The 22,022-nt window shown below is 39.9% G+C and overlaps 1 protein-coding gene across 2 annotated transcripts; it reads right to left on the bottom strand.

Annotated features, from left to right (window-relative positions):
* Positions 1-589: 589 nt before the first annotated feature.
* DSCC1 (DNA replication and sister chromatid cohesion 1) lies at positions 590-14,149 on the bottom strand. Of its 2 annotated transcripts, none has more exons than XM_063420559.1 (9): positions 13,897-14,149; positions 12,215-12,383; positions 9,685-9,819; positions 6,764-6,854; positions 5,668-5,806; positions 4,155-4,207; positions 2,871-3,028; positions 2,161-2,309; positions 590-1,400 (listed from the first exon to the last, which is right to left on the bottom strand). In XM_063420559.1, exons 1-9 carry the CDS (start codon positions 14,106-14,108, stop codon positions 1,292-1,294), a joined length of 1,215 nt encoding a protein of 404 aa, XP_063276629.1. In that variant the 5' UTR covers positions 14,109-14,149; the 3' UTR covers positions 590-1,291. The 2 variants fall into 2 exon arrangements, with proteins under 2 accessions (XP_063276629.1, XP_063276718.1); XM_063420648.1 differs by having other exon boundaries at positions 2,871-3,025.
* Positions 14,150-22,022: the final 7,873 nt, after the last annotated feature.

The following is a 22,022-nucleotide window of genomic DNA, read 5'->3' as shown; positions in this document are numbered from 1 at the left end:
CCACACAGCTGGTCCAACACCACACCCCTGCACCAGCAGTGGGGCACAGGGCACTGACCTTGCAGCACTGGCAGCAGTACACAGAGCTCAGGAAGTGGCTTTTATTCAGCTTTTTGTCTGTATGAAATTCCAAATACAAACATCCTGCATCTTAAGAATTACATTTGATTATGGAGGAGCTTCTCTCCTGTCCTCTCTCCATTCACTCTACAGCTGGAATGTTGGCAGCTCCAAGCAAGGTATTTCATACCTCACATCTGAGTTTGATGGAAAAAATCCTTTTTGTATCAAATTTTAAGTTTAAAATATAAATCTGAAAACTATCTAAAGTTAAACTCTGGTTTACTGACATGCAAATAATCCTTTTCAATGATGACAATAATACCATCTCAGGCACACCACTTCATGGCAGTATCATAAAAACATCCTGTTTCATTGCTCTGCACAGAACAATATTATACTGTAAGGTTTCAAGGCACAATTTCTATGTGCAGTTATTTGCCCTAATAAAGTTAAAAAAAAATAATTGTACTAGAAAGTTTTGTAGGTTCTTTTTAAAAAGCACAAGTAGTCTTCTGTAAAGCAATGATTTTACTTCAGATACATTTTAATGACAGTTTATAGGAATTTCGTAACACAATGTCCAACTAGTTTCTCTTCTATTCACACTTCACTGCAATTAGGTTTTTTTTGTAATATACAAGGCCATTCTATCAAGTATTAAAGTGTCAGGTGCTTGTGCTGATGGTGTTCATAGACATGACCTTAAAAAGAACCACTTTTCAAAATTAAAACTGGTTGTAGTCTCAATGGAGAATGATTTGTTCATAAGCCTGAAGAGCTTAGTGCTGTTCAAAATGCAATGAAACTTTAAGAAAGGCCATTAATGAACAGAAGACTAAAATTTCCATTTTGCTATTTTTGCTATTCAAATAAATTCAATTTGATTGAATTATTATCAAGGAGGTTTTAATTTTTCATTTCAGACTTAACAGACAAACAGATTAAGTGTATTCAAGAAGTAGCTTGGCTCCTAGCTTAACTAGACAAAGGAAAGCTTAACAAAGGAAAAAGAAATGGAGCAAAGGAAGGTGAGCTATCATTTCTTAGAGGCCACGAGTGCCCTCACACTCTCAGCTGAGCAGAAAACACAACTTGTTCAAGCAGCCTAGCTGCTTAAACTCAAGTACACTGTACAATAATGACTGGCAACTCCTTTTTTCAGAAAACAGCAGCAAGTAACATTCACTGTTACTACATTCAGTATCCTCAGTTCTTCAAACAATACTTGTTATGAGATGGGTCTTCTAGAATTATAAACTTTAACACCATTCAGCATTGTGGAGCGAGCATATTTTGTCAGAAGAGCACCAACAGTCTGCTTCTCTGCACACAAGTCTCTAAAGAGGAAATAAAGCACATGACATTAGGAGATATTCTCACACAAAATGAATCTGTAAAATATTTCTAACTACAGCAATACACTGGATTAAGATATTGGGAAAAAAACCCTCAAACCATTGTAACTGTCACATAATACTTTACCTGAAGTTTAGAACTTACCTTTACATTTAAGCACTAGGCAAAACTACATTACTTATTTCAGAAAAAAGAATTTTGGCTTTAGGCAGAGTTTTTATTCTTACTGTTCACTAACAGAGTCTTCAGTCTAGCAAAACAGTTACATTACAGTGAATTTAGAGCCACTCATAAAGGGTCAATGCAGTTACTTCTGGGTTAGTATCAATATCTGCTCACATATATCACAGCTGGACATTCCAGACAGTGCAGCAGAGAAAGTCTTAAACACCAAAGGAACAAAGGATGCAGTACAGGAAGCACTACTGCTCTGTTGTTCTAGTGTTGTAAATATAGAGACTCATTGTAAATGTCAGGAAGTTTACCTTCTGAATTCTCTGCCTTAATCAAATGAGAATTATCACCCATTTAAACGCAATAGGATCAGCTTTTTACACAAATTTAAATCCAAGAAAGAGAGTTACGGATCCCAGAGGTGGGTATTCTATTCATATAGAATCCATATGAATTTAAAATGCAAGTATAGTAGTATCACTGAGGCCGCTAGCTCATCAGAAGCTAGCTGTGCAAAAAGGGAATATTATACTAATTATATTTTAATAAAAAGAAATACATCCTTACTGTATATAAGGGGTAATATCCACTTCTGTCCATTTTTGCCGTATGCCAAATAAACTGTTGAATCTTTCCTGATTGTCTTCAGGTAAGTCTTCTACTTTTAGCAGAAAGATGGTCTCTGGTCTTGAACTTTTATCCACAAGAGCCAAGCCCTGCAGATCAGCATCAGAAAGGAAATGTTAAGTACTGACAAAGCAATTAAACTTCCTTTGTTCTGACAATATTCCAAAGTTGCTCTTTGCAGATCCAAAGCCTTCCAGAACTGCACTACTAGAGCCAAAGTGAAGAAGTATCATAAAGCCACCATTTACAGGCAGTATTTATAATTTCCTTTATGACAAGAAGGAAGGGAGAATCCATTGGTATCCAACATCTCTCTGCCTGCTTTGAGCAAAAGGATTCCCATAGTGTTTGCTACTCTGCTGGCTGTCACTACAATCTGTTAAACAACAGCTTCAGTTTCTGTTCCAGTCACATTTACAAGTAGTAACAGTACAGCTGCAACCTTTCTTCCAACAGTGCAATGTGCCTGAGTTACAGAAACCTGAATTATCATGATTCCAGACTATTGGTGCTCACAGAGGACATCATAAAGCATACTTGAACTCAAAAGCTGACAGAAACAACACAATACCCAATAATGGATAAAATCTACATTTCACACAAGTCAGTTACAGCCTAGTCACAAAAGAATCCATACTTTATGTATTTACCTTAAGTTGATCAAGCCTTGTTGTCATCCCCTCAGGGACACTCTGTTGCCAGACTTCTTCAAACTCTGATAGATTGAATTTAACTGCATTTTGCAAAAGCATTTGTGCTACAGCTCTGCATATTTTATCTTCACGCATTTCAAAGAAGACCTCCCCTGCTGAGAAGCAAAAACTAGGTTATCTTGGGCTCTTGCCTTTTGATAAAAGAACAGCCTTGTATTTCCATTCTGCTCTACAGTCTTCTATACACCAGCAGCCTCTTTTTCCTTTTCCTTGGGAAATAATTTGACTCTGTATTGATTTGGAAAAATTATGGTATCTTCTCATTCTCAAGAATAAATTATGCAGAATGCAGCAGCACTGTCCCAACTACAGTATTAATTTGTATCAATAAATGTATTTGCCCTCCATGTTTTCCCCTTTCACAGTATACCATTTCTCCTACATCTCTCATTCCTCTTTCTGAATGCCTTGTATTAAAGCATTTGCTTAAACAATTAACAAAACTTTCACTTCTTTAATCACCCTTATGAGATTATGAAGGGATAAGACTTCACTTTCTCTCACACTGACTTGGCTAAAATTCTCTGAACCAAATCAGGTATAAACACTTTCTTCTATTGTTTCAGTCACCTATCCGTAATTCAGACTTGCTCCTTGTGCAAACTGCCTAAATATATGAAGACAACAGCCTGTTGTCACTCCAGTTACTTTCCTATGTCCTTTAAGGTTGAGTGCAACTTCTACTTCACCCAAAGGTGAGATGAAAGCCACTGTGGGAAGACTTCAGACTGAGATTAGGGCAGTGCAGTATTATATCTGTGTGTAAGATGGGCAATGGAAATTAATCAATACAACCAGCAGATCTTGTGGTGCAGTTCAAGAGATCAAAGGCAGATACCTACCTCAGGCAAGCTGAATTCATGCCATTGACTACTCATAATAGCACTATTAATTGCTTAAATATCTGAGATCTTCTAGGGTATCTAAATAGAGATGACATCTAAATTTTAATAGTGATCTCTTTTTAGTCATGAAATTATGGCTTGTAGATACCTAATAGATCACTTCACCTCTGTTAACAATTGTCTTGTACAGTTTAATAGCCTTTTTTTCCTATGAAACTTCCTTTAACAATTGTACTGATTTTTATCCCAGTCTGCTCCCTCCTTATACTGGCACTGTAGCAAACTCAGTAGTTTGGGCCATTCTTCCCAAAACCTACATTTCCTAATTAATAACTATTTATGCAAAGTTAAACCCTGTAAGCTATCCCAAACTTACCATCGTCAACATATTTCCTGCCGTAGCTTAAAAGAATGTGTTCTATCATCTCTCTGGAAAAAAAATCAGAAATCAAGTTCTAATACAGTTTAGTGAGACACTACTGAAACAGTTACCAAGATTAAGAAAAAGGTATGGAGAAAAAAAATAAATTGAAGAGAACAGATGATGAGATACATTTTTGTGGGTGAAATGAAGAAACTGGTAGAAAATACAAGTAAAAGAGAACAAAAGGGGGCAAATAACAAGTGGAAGTTGATTTAGCCTGTCAACCCCAAAGGTCTCTTCCACTTTCTAGTTATAAATAGCAAAGACTAAAATGCGTAAGGAAAATAAGGAATAGAGACTCTCACAGTATCAGTTTTTTCCCAATGAGAAAGAATTTTATCAGAAACAGTGTGGCCAGCAGGACCAGGGCAGGGATTGTCCCCTGCACTCAGCACTGCTGAGGCTGCACCTCAAGTGCTGTGTCCAGTTCTGGGCCCCGCAGTGCAAGAAGGACATGGAGGGGCTGCAGTGAGTCCAGAGAAGGGCAACAGAGCTGGGGAAGGTCTGGAGCACAGCTCAGGTGAGGAGCAGCTGAGGGAGGTGTTCAGCCTGGAGAAAAGGAGGCCCAGGGCAGAACTTATCCCTCTCTAGAGCTCCTGGAAAGGAAGTTGTGGCCTGGTGGGGGTCAAAACTCCTCTCCCAGGCAAAAAGTGACAGGAGGAAACAGCCACAGATTTAGACCGGATCTAAGGAAAATTTCTTCATGGAAAGCACTGTCAAGCACTGAACAGCCTGCCCAGGGAAGTGCTGGAGAAACCATCTCTGGAGGTGTTTTAAAAACGTGTAGATGTGGAACTTAGGGACATGGCTCAGTACTGGAGTTAGCAGTGGTGGGTTAATGGTTGGACCCAATGATCTTCATGTTTTTTACCAGTTTGAATGATCCTATGTTGCAAGTAAAATATTTGGCAGTTAATTATCCCTTACTGAATAATAGGCACTTTTCTGAAGCTCTGTCATAAAATTATAGCCTAACTGCAAATATCTTTTTGAGCCAAAAGCCAATTAAATGGAAAATGATATATATTGTAAACTTAAAGACTTTTTTTGAATGGTAATTTTGAATTACACCAGAAAACATATCCCCCTCTCAGGTAGCATGCAACAGGTAAACCAAAGATTTTTGGCTAGCTATAGCTTCAGAACAGGTATTTCAAGATGCTCAGCAATTTACAACTTAAGCACATGCTACTTCCATCATTTACAACTCAGCAGTAATGAGCAATTTCTACTATGAATCAATGGAAGTATTACAAATAAACACTAAAATCACTTTACTAACCTATCTGTCTAAAAATTCCCTTGAGTCTTTTTAGAAACAAAATGTATAATTTACATCACAATAACTAGAATCTACATTTGCAAGACTATTATTCTAATAGACAGTTAACAAGTACTGTAATTACTAATAGTTAATAACAAATAGTTAATACTGAATTTTAAGTTCTAAAAAATAATTGTTTACCTGGGTTCCAGAGATCCAAGTTCTTCAAGGCAGGCACATAGGGGAACCTTACTCAAAGGCCAGGACTCTGAGTCTATTAGCTGAGTCACATGATTCAAGAGTTTCATCTCATAGTCAAAGTCTAGAATTCTCCAGTATCCTGCCCAACAGAGCCCCACAAAACACTGTTAGAAGGAAAACATTAACACCTTAATTCTGTTGCCATTAAGATACATTCCTGGAGTCTGGACATTCCAGTCACACCTTTACAACATGCAGCAGCATTGTGGTTTTTTTCAGGATTAAAAGCTGAGAAAAGGAACTAAATAATAAGAGCAAATGTAAAGGAGAATGAAACTTAATAATCTCAATTGTTTGTAATTATGTAGCAATTCATTAACTGCCACAGGTACAAAGACACTACAACTATCATTTCAAGATGAATCAGATGTGGACAAACTAATATTTAGTTCAGGAACAGAGCTGCATGAACAGAGCTGGCTGCATTTGCTCTACAAAGCAAGAGCTCAGGTCCAGAGAAGTTCACAACAATCCAGAAATGCAGCTGACCCTAGGACTGCCATCACCCTGTGTCCCAGTGATGGTCTGGGCATGGCCAAGGAAAGGATGAGTAGGACCTGTCCCAAGGTGAGGCACTTGCTCAAGCCTTTCCTCACATCGTAGGAAGACACAGAGATAAACCCAGTCCGGGAGGAAGAAAGGACTATGAAAACGATAGGGTTACCTAAGAATTAACTATTTTTGCCTCTGGAACTACAGAAAGCAGCACCCACTCATTCTTGAAGAGGGTGACCAGCTAAAAAATACTCCTGCTGTGAGTGGGATGCTCTGATGCCAGTGTTTGTAGCACTAAAGAAGGAGTTACCCAGGAGAGACTGGCAGGGCCTGCTCAGCTTTATCCTTCTGATCAGATGATCCTGCTGATTCATGGCAGCAAAGGACATGGATCTATGGAAACAAGTCTTAGAACTTTGAAGTAACTTGCACCTTGAAAGATGAGGATATGGAATGGGCCTTAGAAAAAAGAGGCATATATTTTGGGGAAAATAGCAGTGTTATTTCCTCATAGGTAATAATATTCTTTAGATACAAATACCTTCAATTTTGCAGGCATCCATAACCTGCAATTGGTGGAATATTTCTTCCTCACTTGCTTGAATCAGACTTAACAAATCTTCTGTTGTATACTGCAATAAGGGAAAAAAGAAGGAAATAAAAGAGGTTATTCTTACTCTTTCTTTGCTTCAGCAATCATACTAAATGCTAGAATGAAGGAAAGACTTAAGATACATTTTTTTTTCACCCAGACTCTGAATTTTCTAAGGTTTGCCACACTCTCTGAAACTTTTCCTGCAACTTAAAACATTTTCTCTAAGGGTTATTCGATATAAAAGGCAGTCTAACTACAGTAAAGTCTTTGTACCAGGCGTAAGTAATATACCTGTATTCCCAGAATGTCAAACTAGCACAAACAAACCTTGTAAGTGAAGTATCCCAGCAAGAAAGAAAAATGAATGTGTTCTGGCTTTCCTGAAATTACATATTTTAATCAGTGAGATTCAAAGAAAAGGCAAAGTAAAAATCACTTATCACTTTTGGATAGAAGTCAGAACCTGCACTTAGTACCTCCACTAAGGGAAAGGCTCCTCCACCACGACCTGAACAGTTCCAGGTTGTGTTTTGGTGTCTGCTGGTCAGTTGGCACACACAGAGCACAGAGCCAGCCATAACACAAACACCTCCCTGCACAACAGTTCTGTGCTGAGAGGGAAGGTGCACAGGGATACTGTGGTGAAGACGTGGGTGGAACAGAAGTTATCAAGAGAAGTGAAGTAAATGGAAGAAATACCAGACTTCAGTGCACAGGAAATAGGACATCCATTCCTTTATTTACATTAGAGCCTTTTTAATCAACTCTAATATTCAAGTTCTGTTGATTATAGCTCAAGACTATTTCCTATCAGAAAGAAAAACATTGGATTGAGATCTGTCAGACTATAGGAACACAAATAGAACATACCAACACTAAGTTTGGAATCCACATGTTAGAAAACCATTTAATAAATACTGAAAGGCCTCCTCTTCCTGCTATGCTATTCCTGTTAGAGAATGTTGAAGTATCATCAAGCCAAGCTCCCACCAGTATGTCAATGAGGGATGACACTGTTATAAAGTACTTAAAAAACACTGCTAGCAATTGGGAGCAAAAATATCCCCAGATCAGTATGTGTGTTCCAAGTTTAATGCTGCCTGTCAGATGCCTTGCACAGAAGTCCTTGGCACGTTTCTGCTTTGAGGCCAGCCCAGCAATCCTAACAGCTTTTTTGAATACATCACTGCTCTCAGCTCTGGTGCTTTTATCAGCTGCATTGCCCTTGCAAACATAAAAACGAATGGGTTGACTTGCACCATGTCCACACCAGCAACTTCCAGATAATGTATTCAGTATGTTTCTTATCCTGATTCTTATCAGGTCTACGATCATCTGAGTACGCCATGTAATTTCACTGTAAAATTCAGTACTAGCCGATATATTTATAAGTTTTTCTCTAGTTTGCTGAATCACAACACTATGCCACAGGTTCCCTACAGTGCCATAGATGTTTATGGCTCTTTTGCTGGGATTCTCTGTGTATGATACAGTCCTGAAAATCATGAGCAGCTTACAGTAAATAACCAAAAGAAAGTAATTTGTTTTCAAACAGATTAAAGGTGGCCTATTATTTCTCAGCACATGATAAATGTTAAGTGTAAGCAAACAAAACAACAGAAATCATTACTACACATACACTGTTTGGGATTTCAATGAGAATTAGTCCCACAGGAAAGAGCTTTTCCCTGGAGAGCTTTCAGATTCATTTAGGAGTTCCATCAAAGGCAAGGTTAAGACTTGTCTACGTTTATCAGATATATCTAGTTGTTATCCAGTAAGCTACTAGAGCTAATACATTCTCCTTCAAAAAGAAATGGTGATCAATCCTCAAAGGCATTAATGTTTGGTAGACATTGACATCTTTTTAATAATACTCAATATTATGAATAAATATTATTTCATATGACTTTTTTGTGTTGGTAGCCTTTGACAATGCTTATAATTTTCAAACAATTTAAACCCTTTAACTTTTGCCATCCCTTATTTTGCTGTATGTCCTTCTATGCCTAAATCAGCATAAGTAGGCAATTCTGAGGGCAAAATTCTGTAACTAATCAGAATCAGCCTGTTAATCATCCAAGAAGAGAGAGTCATCATGTCTTTCCAGAGAAAACGAACATCTGTGTTTGCACATCCATGCAGATGGTTTGTTGGTGTCAGCTTCAATCAAGCCTCAGCATAAAATACTTGGGAGCAACTACTTTTTGGTTTTAAAGTCAAAAGGAAAACCAACCAAACTAACAAGACCCCAGAATTTTTATCAGCCTTCTATCTGAGATCATATGCTGCACAGTCCAGATCTCTCCATCAGTCTTTAGGTCCCAAATTGAATTTCCTGGAAATATGGTAAGACAGCAGGACAGGGTTTCATTTGTTTTCCCTTCTTTTAATGTGTCTTATTCCATGCTTTATATAATCCCTGTTACTCTCTTCAACTCCCTTCTTCTCCGTGTCATCACCAATTTCTCATTACCAGGCGACTTGCACATGGGTGTGCTCTGACCTCATACAAGATAGACCCAAAGAAGAAGAAAAGACTGCATTATACCTTAGTAGTCATGTTAGTCTCAAGGAATTTAGAAAAGATTCTGAAGATTCTCCTCCAAAAAACTTCTCATAGGAAAAGGGAAATTCCCAGTCTCCTTTTGTGTCCTTCATTTTCCTCATTTAAATAATAAAAACGTTGCTGTACTCACTGGAAGTGCTAACAACAACCAACTTGTTTAGAATAGAAGGGGTAAAAAGTTAACTCAAAGAAGCACCGTGAATCATGTGAGGAAAGGGATTTTTCTACTTAAGGATGTACCTTCAGTTTAATTTGCTCATTACCAATTACAAGAAAGCAATTTACATTGCTGATTTACCTTTGAAAACGTTGAAGTCTGATCTTTCTGACTATCGGGTCCTTCATATGGATCTTCCATTAAAAGCTTCCTCAATTTTTTCAGTTTTGGTCGACATCTCCTTAATTCCCAATAGTTCTTGGAAAAACCAGCAATCTACAAGAGAAAACAGTGACTCTTTAAACATTTTAACATAGTGTCTGGATTCAAAGCTGCTCACCAAAAATTATCAGCAAGCAGTGTTAATCTAAGTCACTGCAAACAAGAAACTATTAATAGGGTAATTACTTTAAAGACAAAACAATCATTGCAATGTTTTCAATAAAAATGACTTACTACGGACATTGAAGAATGGAAATCCACTGTTGATTGATAAAAAATATATTCATAGTGCATAACACAAAGGTAACAACTCAACTCTGCATGCAAATGACAGGAAATCACCATGGGATATATTTCTACACAATTCCCCTCAAAATTGTTTTTTGTCTCAACAGTAAATTATATTACTGCCATAAAAGCCCTCCTGTATTCACCTGTGTCTATCTTCCACACTTCTTCCCATGCTTGGGCTCTACTTCACGGTCTACATTTTTACACCTTAATGAATCATCACAGCCCTAAGCTCGAGCAAAGCAGACATTAACAAGGACAGAGCTACACTTGCACACAACTGACAAGACATCTCTGTTCCTTGCCTGGGTCAACACACAAATGAAGAGTGTGCAGCAGGAAGCTCGGCTGTTCCTGATTCAACACTGACTTACCAAAGCTTTACTTCCAGAGTAATCCTGAGGTGTTCCACAGGGTACAGCTTTGACTTCCTGCAAGAGTCTTTGAAGAGGACAGACTACTGAAGGCCTTTAGCATCATTTCTGCCATTTACCAAACTGACAGAAATGGGAACAAAATTGCAGAGGCAGAGCAGGCTCCAGCTTAGTGACTCCTCACCCAATCACTAGTTCCATGTTAAAACAGCTTCCAAGAAAAAGCCTCTGGACAGTACTTTAAAATATCCTAAGTACTTTAAAGTACCCTAAGCTTTACTGGAGTACTTGCGGTATTTTAGAAGTCCTCCATTAAGCAAAAAATAAACAACTAAAACTTTAAAATAATATTCCATTTAAATCAACTATAAGCAAAACCACCTCTATTTATAGGATATCGTATACAAATTCTAACGCACAGAAATCTCTCAATTTTAATCTATTACGTAACTGGCTAGGCAAAAAAATCAGCTAAACACCAATTTCCTGATAAACTTCCAAGCTTCATATCAATTAGCTTTTACTTAAGTGCTAGGCTTTTTTCCTGTCAAGTTGTTCTCTAATCAGTTGGTAATAAGAAGATACTCTGCACAGAAAAGAAAATAAATAATTCTAATTAATATTCCAAAGCTTCTAGCCTGAGCTGAGCTGAGGTGAATAAAATGGCAGATGCTTTGGCTGTGAGTATCAGCCGTGCAAGTGATACAAAGATTGGCATCAAGTCTGCAAGTGAAGGGCAGTGAAGCCCCAAAGTACTGAGTACACATGGTATCTTTTGCTACGTTTCACAATTTGCAATGTAAATGAATCATCTAACATTTTTGAAATCATTTGGAGAGCTCTTAGAAATAAAACTTTTTAAATAGTTCCTAAGCAAATCACATTTCTATGTTGTGTTACTTCACAGGAATTGTGAAATTTTTAAATGTAGCAAAAAAAAGTATATGGAAGAATATTACTTTCTCATTAATCTACTTCAGCTTGAATTAACTTTTTACATTAGCTCATTAGACCTCATGAAGAACTGATGCTGAAGTAGGATTATTCATCAATGATGCCATTATGTCCATTACAGCAAATAAGTAACTAACAATATTTGCCTAGCTATTTTTAATACAATTTTATTAGCTATGCTTCAGGAGAGCAGAGAACAAGGAATTCTTAAACTGAGAACTCTAAAATCATTCACTTTGACAAATGTTTTGATATGCTAATTGAAAGAGCCACCTTTGAATACATTTCTACAGATATTTAAAAAATAGTATTCAGACACAACATGGTAAAAAGCACTCCTAAAATCAACCTGTAAATAGCTTACTTTAAAAATAGTTACTAACACTGGGAAATTATATTTTCTTTGCAAGCTTTTAATACCTACCACAACTAATTACTATGCATTGAAAATAAACCACAGTTTTACCTTCTTGGACGCAATAATAATCACACATCATGGAGAACGTTCAGCTGCCTCAAGAAGGGCCCTTAAGCCATTTTGGACACCCTAAGGCATAGCATGGCCCCGTGTAAAAAAGCACATCTCTAAAGACATCCTCCTTTGGCCAATACACAAAGAAGCCACAGGAGGCTTGTCCTTTCTCCTGTGTCAGCCTGCAATAGCAGCTAAGCAATACCACAGGGCATCTAAAATGGCATCAGAAGCCTGAGTTTAGGCAACTGAATCCCAGCTGGGTTTCACATGTGCATCTTGGACAAAATGTAAGAAATTACAGAGAGTAAGAAAGCAGAGGATTAAAGCAAATAAACAAACCCCCTGAAAGACACACCTGAGAATGAATGATATTACAAGATGCCGCATCTGCATTCAGCTCCTCTGGAGTTTTGCAGCCTGGAACAAACAGCAGCATATTTGAGGTATCTGCTATTTTCATGTCGTAAGTTTTATCATTGCTGCACAACACTGCGTGTTCATCCTTTTCACCACGGATTACTAGGCTGGGAAAAAAAACAAACAGCACAGAAATAATGATTTATTTTTACCTATTTCAGGATGAACATTTATTAAACTTGTCTATATTTTCTCACATTTATACATTTGTCAAGAAATTACAAACTAGAGTTCTATCTGGTAGCAGCAGTCACAGTTCACCAAAATATAAAGATGCAAATGTCAGTTAATCTAACTGACTATGTTTTTAGTGGGAAAACTCAAAAGACAAGCATTTAAAATTTTCATGCAGAACACAGTTGAATGCCTAGTCATACACCAACTCGCTCAACCCCCCTAAAACATTGATTAAGTGATGCTTAATGCATGAACTAGTTCACTAATCTTAGAAATTAAATTACAGCTAAAGTTATTCTTTAATAAAGACCGAAGCCGGCTCACTGTGAAACAAGAAAGCAAACAGAAATTGTGTCTATTGTGCACAGATAATAGACCCTTCAGATAATTAATATCTATTTTCTTGCAAATAATTCCGAGCAGGAAAGAAAATCATCTTCTAGAACAATTCTGGACAAGGAGACAATGTAAACCACCCTCTTCAGCTCACACATTGATTAAGTAAAGATTCTGTGTGAGGACGTGGTAATACCAAAGCAGGACCACGACAGGGGAACATTCAGTTCCTCCCAGGCTACAAACACTAACCTAAGTGCTCAGATTCAATTTAATTAAACTGCTCCTCTTGTTTCCCAAAGCCTGCATGCATGAACCAAGCTCAGCTGTGCCCCAAGGGATTCAGGACTCCAACAGATAATACTTTATCAGTACACTTAAATAGGAATGGGCTTACTAACATACATCTCAGAGAACTACCTTCTTTAGAAGAACTTCTCATTTTGTATCACTTCAAAGATTTTTCTTATGTCACTGGCATTGCAGTAAAGGAAGAAATTTAAAACAGTACCAGAACCTTATCTAGACAAAACCTTTTCTTGGTCCAGAGTTTGGTGTCACATAACCATCCTTCTCTGCCAATTTGTCTATCTTGTAGGCACCCTGCCATCCATCAGACCTCGAGAGTTGTAATAGGAAAATCTCAAAGTCAGCAGGATTCTTTTAGAGACATATTCTTTTCTAAACCTCTGTTTCTGATCATAGAATCACAGACTATCCCGAGCTGGATGGGACCCACAAGGATCACTGAGTCCAGCTCCTGGCCGGCACAGGACTGCCCGAAGAATCACACCATGTGCCCGAGAGCTTCTTGAACTGTGGCAGGTTTGGTGCTGAGCACCTTTTGGGGAGCCTATTCCAGCACCTTCTGAGTTTTGTTCAGAAGTCTCCACAGCAAGAAGTTTTCCATTAAAAACAAACAAACAAACAAACAAACAAACAAATCCCCCAACACGCTTCTTATAAGTGTAAATATTTTTTTAGTTTCCAGTGTAAGTGGGACAGGTTTAAATGATTTAAGGGGCAGCTATCCAAACCGCAGCAGAAGAAAGCAAGTGCGGACCCAGCCGCGTCTCCGGGACATCCCCGCCCCCGCGCCCGCCGTACCTGCGCCCCGCCTCCAGCTCGGCGCACAGCGCGGGCTCCAGCTGCAGCAGGCAGCACTCGCCGCCGCCGGCCTGCGGGCCGAAGCTGAGGCACTGCACGGCCGGCAGCAGCTCCGCCGGGTTCAGCTTGGCCGTCTGCAGCGTGGCGTCCACCTCGGCGCGGCTCCGCATGGCGGCCCCGGCGGGCTCCGAGCTCCGCGCCACCGCCGCCATGGCCCGCCCCGGCCCGCCCCGGCCCGCCCCGCCGGGGCGCGGCCAACGGGGAGGCGGGCGGCGGCGGCGCGCGCAGCCTGGGTTGATTCCGCGGTTGGCGGATGGGCGGCCGGACGGCCGGCGGGGCGGGCGGGAACGAACGGCTCAGGGTTGTAGCGGGGAATCGCTTCCTTCTGCTCCTCTGCCGGGTCTAATCTGGACAAACCTCCCGATTTGTGCACAGGAGCCGGGCTGTGCTGCAGTAAAATCTCTCGTTATGCCAAAAGTGCAATAAAAATATGCAAAATGTGCAAAATTAAATAAAATTACAAAGCATTGCAAAAACAGGCCCAATATGGAAGTCACTGCCCAGCTCTGAGGCAACATAAAATCATAGACGTGTTCAGGATGGAAAAGGCTTCCAAGATCATCAAGTCCAACCCTTTATCCAGCACTAGGAAATCCAGCACTAAACCATGTCCCTAAGTGCCACACCACCATGTCTTTTAAACCTCCAGGGATGGTGACTCCTCCACTTACCGGGCAGCCTGTTCCAGTGCCTGACCACCCTTTCTGTGAAGACATTGTTCCCATTATCCAATGTAAACCTCTGCTAGTGCAACCCGAGCCCACTTCCTCTCATTCTCTTACTTCTAGCTGGGAAAATTCCTGCCTAGTAGAGCTTCCTTTCAGGGAGTGGTGGTGAGCAATAAGGTCTCCCCTGAACCTCCTTTTTTTTTCAGGCTAAACACCCCCAGCTCCCTCAGCTGCTCCTCACCTGAGCTGTGCTCCAGACCCTTCCCCCGCTCCATTCCCCTTCTCTGGACACACTCCGGCCCCTCCATGTCCTTCTTGTACTGAGAGCCCAGAACTGGACACAGCACCTGAGGTGCAGCCTCAGCAGTGCTGAGTGCAGGGGACAATCCCTGCCCTGGTCCTACTGATTGCTGACCCAGGCCAGGGTGCCACTGGCCTTCTTGGCCACCTGGGCACACACACTGGCTCACGTTCAGTCACTGTTGGCCAGCACTCCTTTTCCACCTGACAGCTTTCCAGCCTGACACTGTCCCAAGCCTGGGCGCATTGCTGCGCCACTCTCAAAATTTTTCCTTGACACCAGAGCATGACAGCAAGTGTGGGAAGAGGAGATTGAGTGTCCAAACCACCACAATGGGGCCTGACAGTGGGTGGGAAAGCACTGCTGAGGCAGCTGCCACCCGCTGGCGTCACTCACTGCAGGTCCTTCTGTCCTTCTGGGACAATCTGACCCAGGACAGCTACCCGAGGTTCTCATCCACCCATCACAGCCTCCACACAGAGGTTCATCTCCCCGTGACTCAGGGCTCAGCTCAGGTTCTTGCTGTGGCCTGATGGGGTGATGTCTGCCAGAGGAAGCTGAGAGGAAGTGCTTGAGCTAAAGCCATGACAGAAATGAGTGGAAACCACAGGCATGTGCGATTATCGCAATGGAAATAGTCTGCAGCTTGAGATTCAAGGGGAAGTCTATTGACGTCCTTAAACCGTAAGAAAACAGAAGTGGAGGCTCAGAACACAGCAGCTAAGCAGCAGTGGGAGTCAGACTTCCACAAGGAGCAGCACAGGATGGCTCTTCCTTGCCTTGTCCAGGACACTCAGACACTCACTGATTCTTGCTGCAGGGCATATTAACACTCAGCCTGGTACTGTGTTAGCCCTAGCTGCCTGCTGTGTGCATCAGCCAGCAAATTTTTACTTGGTGCTCCTAAACGATGTCTATCCACTTGCAGAGTACCTCTGTGCTTGGTAAAAGTCTGTACCAAATGACCCAGATGAGGAGGTCATAATCCCTTCTGTGTGGGAAGCAGAAGCAGGAGCTGGTGGGATGGAGCTGGCTTGGTTCAGTGTCAGCCTGGCAGAGACCAGCTGTTGTTGTATGTGACTGAGTCAGGCATCTTCTGCCTTAAGGTGATGCCTGAGTGGTGCCAGTGAGGCAATTGGCCTTGGACAAAACTTTGCTGAAGTTATTAGGTGGTTACTTCTGTCACAACACATGTGCAGCAGCTTGTTCAAAGACTCAGACATCTATCATGTTTTCATGATTTATTCAGTTATTGGAAGGTGGAAATAGTGTCATTGTGCACACAGGAAACCAGAGACACTCCAACTTCGGCTGGCTTCTACTAATGCGTAGGTGCAAACTGGTATGTGTCTAGCCTTATTTGAGACTTACATTTTGCTTTATGTAAATCTCTTCAAGGACACCTCTCAGGTAAGCCAGAAAACCACTTTTTACCATGTAAATGCTGAAATAGTTACTAACTGAAGAGCAATTTATTTGTGCTGGCTTTAATTTATACCTTAATTTGTGCAATTTTCCAATGACCTTGCACACCTGCTGCTTTCTACTTTTCATTCTGTGAAATAAAAAGTTCTACTATAGCCAAGAAACTGAATCCAAGGTATGGGTTTGTTGAGTTTGTATCTTAAGAGATCTGCTATGTAACAGAACTCAACACGAATTAAATCACTAGATGTTATTCAGGAATTGGCATTAATCTGTGGTCAGGAACATTTGTAGTAGTTATTAATTCTTCTAATCAGTTTTCTTTATCCTGGTAGTTCTGGTTGAAGATGCTTTTAATATATTCTATATATATGTTTATATATAAAACATAAATTTTGGAAAAATATATATTTTTATAAAATACATATTTTGGAACTGAGTTGTGTATGCTTGTGCTGCCCACCATCTTTCTCTGCCTGTCCTTCATTTACCCCTCTGGAAGCTGCTGTTCAAGGTCAAGCAAATTTGGCAGGCAAATTTCCTGGCATTTTGGTTGAAATCAGTGGCTGGATGATATATTGAAGCCCCTACTTGAGGGAATGCTGCTCTGATCCGTTCTAAGAGGCAGAAGCCAACTGGCCTATCACCAAACACATGGACATAAATCTACAGAGATATCTCATTTCTCAGGAAAGAACTGGTATTCTGCGTCTGTTTTCACTGAGATTGCTTCACAGCAGTGACCTGACAAAAACAGGTTTATTTAGGAACTCATGAAGTTGGCTTCTTGAAAAATGGATGAATCATTTAATGAACTTGAATTGTAGAGAAAATTAGATTAACCATCAATGTTGCTGTCAATTTATAAGGAAATGCATGCTGTGGCAAGAGAGCTTGGTAGTATCCTGAAGTTATTTTATATTGATGCTGTGGGGTTATTTATTTGCTTTGGAGTTGCTATAGCATAAATGAGTTTTGTTTTCAGTTTGAGCTGATCTGGTGCACTGAAAATGTCAGGGTACAGGAGCATGTAACATCATGGTACAAACAGGGGTGAAATTTACCTGTAGGAGAATGAAAGCAAGAGTTGGGGAAGCAATAAATCCAGCCATCCTGATTTAACTAATCACCAACAGCTATCAGTCCACCCATTGGAGGCTTTAAGTGGCTGCTGTGCAGCTGTGGGTGTGAGGTGTAAGGTGTATATAAGGGAGAAGCAGACTGAACTGCTAAACAGCCTCTGCATCCTCAGCTGGGCTGGGGACACGGCAGGAATGCAGTCAAGCCTCAAGCAAGATAAGTTTTGACATAGCTTTTCAATTGACAAATGTTAATGGAAATTAGTGTGAATGGAAATTAATGTTAATGGAATGTGGTTGATGATCTTGAGTGAAGTTAACAAACAAAAAAAAGGATTGTTGAAGATTGATATAGTCTTGCCTTTGAAGTCCTTGGTCCTGTATAATCTTTCCCAGGACTCAAACATCAGGGATGTGAACTGTTAAATAAATGAAGAGCATCTGTGACAAGTCAAATAAAAGAAGTAACTCCAAAGCTCCACAACTGAAACACAGAATGATGAAGCAGGAGATAACAGTGCATATTGCCACTGTCAGGCTCTACTCATTAGGTGAGGTACTGGGAGGATGACTTCCACATGTGATAGCAATTCAAGTGTTTGGGAGCTCTACAGTAAAATGTAACGAGAAAATAGGGCTACATGAAATGGAGTGTTCAAATGACAAAGATGTACACACTAGAAATTTACAGATGTCCTTCAAGGTACAACTGAGGTAGCTGCAAAAATTAAAAAAAAAATAAAAATAAAGCCAGCACTGGAAAAGCTGGCATAGTGCCAAAGCTGAATATAGCAACACATTATCAGCTCGGTGATAATTACACAATTCACAGTTACAGTTATTGGAAATTATTCCACAAGAGAGGCTCCTTTTGATTAAAGCCTCATAAACCCTTGTTCAAAGATTTCTTTTTTCAGCTGGAATGCCATCTGCAATATTTGAAATTAGCATGTGTATTACATTTTCACTCACTAAATTACAGTTTCTCATTGTCTAGGAATACCTGCCATAGGATGTGCTCATTGTGTTTCAGTACAGAAGGTGACCACCGAAGGTTTAGGTGTGACTAGAGTAAGAGCTTTGAATGCTGTTTCAGCACATCCTAGACTCCTGTGAGACACCAGAATGACTGTCTACAACGAATGTGTTACATTTCCTTGCTAGGAAAACAAGAAAGAGAAAAGACCAAACTGAAAATATCATTATGCCATGGTATAAATCCATGGTGCACACCTATCCTGAATAATGATATCTAGTATGTCTTAAATGTAAGAACTGCAGATTACTGATGAAAAGAACAGAAAGTAATGGATGACAGGAGAGAATAAATTTCTATGCAACACATTGAGAAACTTGGGAGGTGTGGTGAAAGTCAAAATGACTGTGATCCACAAAAGAGTTAAAAAAGTTCATAAAGATGTGCTTGTCTCTGTTAATCACAATATTCAGGTTTTAGTCATAACTCAGGTTCCTAAATAAATTCAGACCCCCTAAATCACCAGAGCACACACTCTTCTCCTCTTAGAGTTGGTTATTGAGACATACTTTAATTTTATAAACTTTTTTTTTTTGATAGTGAAACGTAAAATAGCAAAACAGTGTCTTGTGTATTCTATGTTGCAGATGTTGGTTCATTTGTATTACTGTACCCCAGTAAAACCATCATACCTGATTATGTCAGCCAGAAAAGCACCACAGAGCAGGAGTTAATGAGTCCAAGACTCAAACAGGGAAAATTTCAGCCAGTTAGTAGGATAACCAGATAGCTCATTGTTACCTCAGACAAGGCCACCTTGTCAGTCTTAACAGGCCACCAGGGAGATGCAAAACACAAAAAATGTATTCAAATTAGGAGAAAATAAACAGCTGTAACCAAACCTAAATATTCATGTAAACCATACAATAGCTTGGAGTATCTCGGTGACATAAAATTGGTTCTGGCCTGGAAATACTGGAGAAGAAACACTCACAAAGCAGAAAAGCATACTTCAAATAGTCAGAGCTCAAACACAATCAAGACAATTTGGAAATGACTTTGAGAATTTCACCGCACACTGTTGTGACAGACAAGAACCCAGATGCCCAGTGCTCATGAGACAGCTAACTGAGACCTGTTTTGTTGCTATGTCATTTCTTTGCAGGGGCTGTACGTGTAATTGCAAACAAAGGCAGAGGATCAGTCATGCAACACTGATTTCAGAATAAGGTGGGGTAAACCTGAGCAGGCTGGTATCCAGCCTACGTTCAGAGCTTCTCCCAGTCCCAGCCAGTCAGCCAGGACACTCATTGCTGTACAGCACGTTCTCACAGTGTAAACACTGGTGCAGGGTGGGGGAAGGTGCTGTGATGTCTGTTCACATTGAAAGAGAAAGCTGTTTTTTCAAGAATATAATAATTACAGGGACCCTTTTAAATATAGAATATATGTCAGGCAGCCATTTTAGTTCATGCATGAGTACATCATTAGAATCTTTTGCTCCTTGTACATCATTTTCTGGGTAGATCTCCAGAGTGCTTCTACCACAGTAAAACCTTTAATTCACCCAGATGATTTTGCTGGTTGGGAAAATTAACAGCATTACTTCACTTCAGGCCCTAAAATTTATTCACATAAAACACCTGCTGCTAGAGATATTTAAAACGGTGTTATCATTAATATCTAGGAGTTACATGAGATAAATGCAAATAAGTGTAGCTTTTAAATACTGTGTAGAGAATTTTATGGCTAATTTCAAGGCTCAGTCTGCAGACCTTATTAATACTGACAGCCTAAATACCAGTATGTGTCATCTGGCAAGTTATCCCATCATCTGACTTCTTGACTAGATGCTATCTGCATAGTAGTAACGTCAGAGAGTGGGTGGTTTTTAGTTTATTATTAACTTTAAGGCATTTTTGGGTCTATATACTACAAATATATCCTGGCAAACTGCATACTTATACTTTCTGTATGAATCTAAAATAAATAAATAGATTAATCAAATTAATGTGAAAACCGTAGTCATTTTATACAAAATATTTTTAAAAACCCACACAGGAAAATGCATCAAGTAAAGAGACTACAGTGAAGGAATAGAGTGGCACAGGAAAATGACAGTGAAAACTGGCAGGATGAAAACTTAAATGAGAAGAAGCCAATGTAGGAAAAGCTCAACAAAGGGAGCAGAAGCCTTAGATGGGAAAGAATAAAATGCAATACAAATGAACATATCATAAAAATTCTCCTCAACAAACCTAATGCCGGAATGAGCTTCAGAACAAATACATGATTCTTTACATTCTAGATGTTTCTCATTTTTCTGCTTTTAGGGCCTTCTGATTTCACTGTCAGTCATGATGAATAATGCAATCTCGGGCTGTAACCATCCAAGAATTATCAGTTCACTCGATTTTGTCATTCTCTGCTTTCCTCCCAATGCTGAAATGTTAGATGAGCAGACTATACCCTTCCCATCCTGCTCCCCAATATACCTAGGAGCCCTTAAGCGCCAAACCATCAACCTAACATGAAAATGGAAAAACTCTATCAACATCTCTGCAGGAAACCTTTTGTTCTGAAGATTTCCATCTACCCTCCTCATCAGGTACTAGAGCCTATGCCTAAAGCATCCCATGTCTAGTATATTTTTGATATTTTTCTGTGAAGATACTAACCATCTTTATTTTTTCCTCCTGCTGCTGAATTCAGGAGTTTGTCATGACAACAAACATTTTTCCATTGTAATCCCTGTTTAAATGAGTTGCTCAATGTTTTTTTTCTTACAGCTCTGTGAGTAATGAATAGTAGTGAGTATATCAAAAGGGCTGTCAGTGTCTTGAGATGTTGAACAATTTGACATAATGTGGTAGGCTATAACCAGGATAACACAAGTAATTTTCCATTCACTGGATGTTTTGGCCTCTCAGATCCCCAATCACTGTTAACTCAGAAAAGTTCACTGCCTGTACACTTAGGAGAGATTCTTGTCCTCTCACCTTCTCCTGTGTAAGTGTTGGAGATTGGGTCATCAGTTTTGACACAGACCTTATCTAACAGAATTGCCTTTCCCTGGGAAATTGCTTGCTAAGTGGATGATGAGGCTGCTCTTATCATGAACAGCTTCAAGAAAGAGATCCTGTGTGAGCCATGAGGCAAAATACTGGCCTTTAAGCCTGTCTTCAGAGAGCTAAATGAGTTTTCCTCAAAAATTTAGTGATTTGAGTGAGAGAAACATCAAAGGCAATTAAAAAACTTCAAAAAGCTTTAATTAAAAATTCTATGCAGGTTCCATTCCTGGGGGAGTGCACACTGGGATCTGCCAAATTGTGTTATAGAAAAAATACAGGTTTAGCTGATCCTGTTCCACGGTGGGGATGTTCAGTAGGTTGGTCTTCTGAGATGCTTCTGGGTGAGTCCTATATTGACATCTTTAAGAGTGGCAATTTGGAGGGTTCCTCTCCAGAGAGAGAAGTCAGTGCAGATAGGGAGGGAAGGTCTTGTCTCTCTGACAGTTGCTGTGAAGCCAGCAATTAATAATAATTAGTAATACAGGGAGAAAACTCTGAGGGACTTCCTCACCATGGCTTTATTCCTGCTGTTCCAGCTTCTTTCCT

Source organism: Prinia subflava, chromosome 1 (assembly GCF_021018805.1).
Source record: "Prinia subflava isolate CZ2003 ecotype Zambia chromosome 1, Cam_Psub_1.2, whole genome shotgun sequence".
Taxonomy (NCBI): Eukaryota; Metazoa; Chordata; class Aves; order Passeriformes; family Cisticolidae; genus Prinia; species Prinia subflava.
This window is presented reverse-complemented; position numbering and strand designations above follow the sequence as displayed.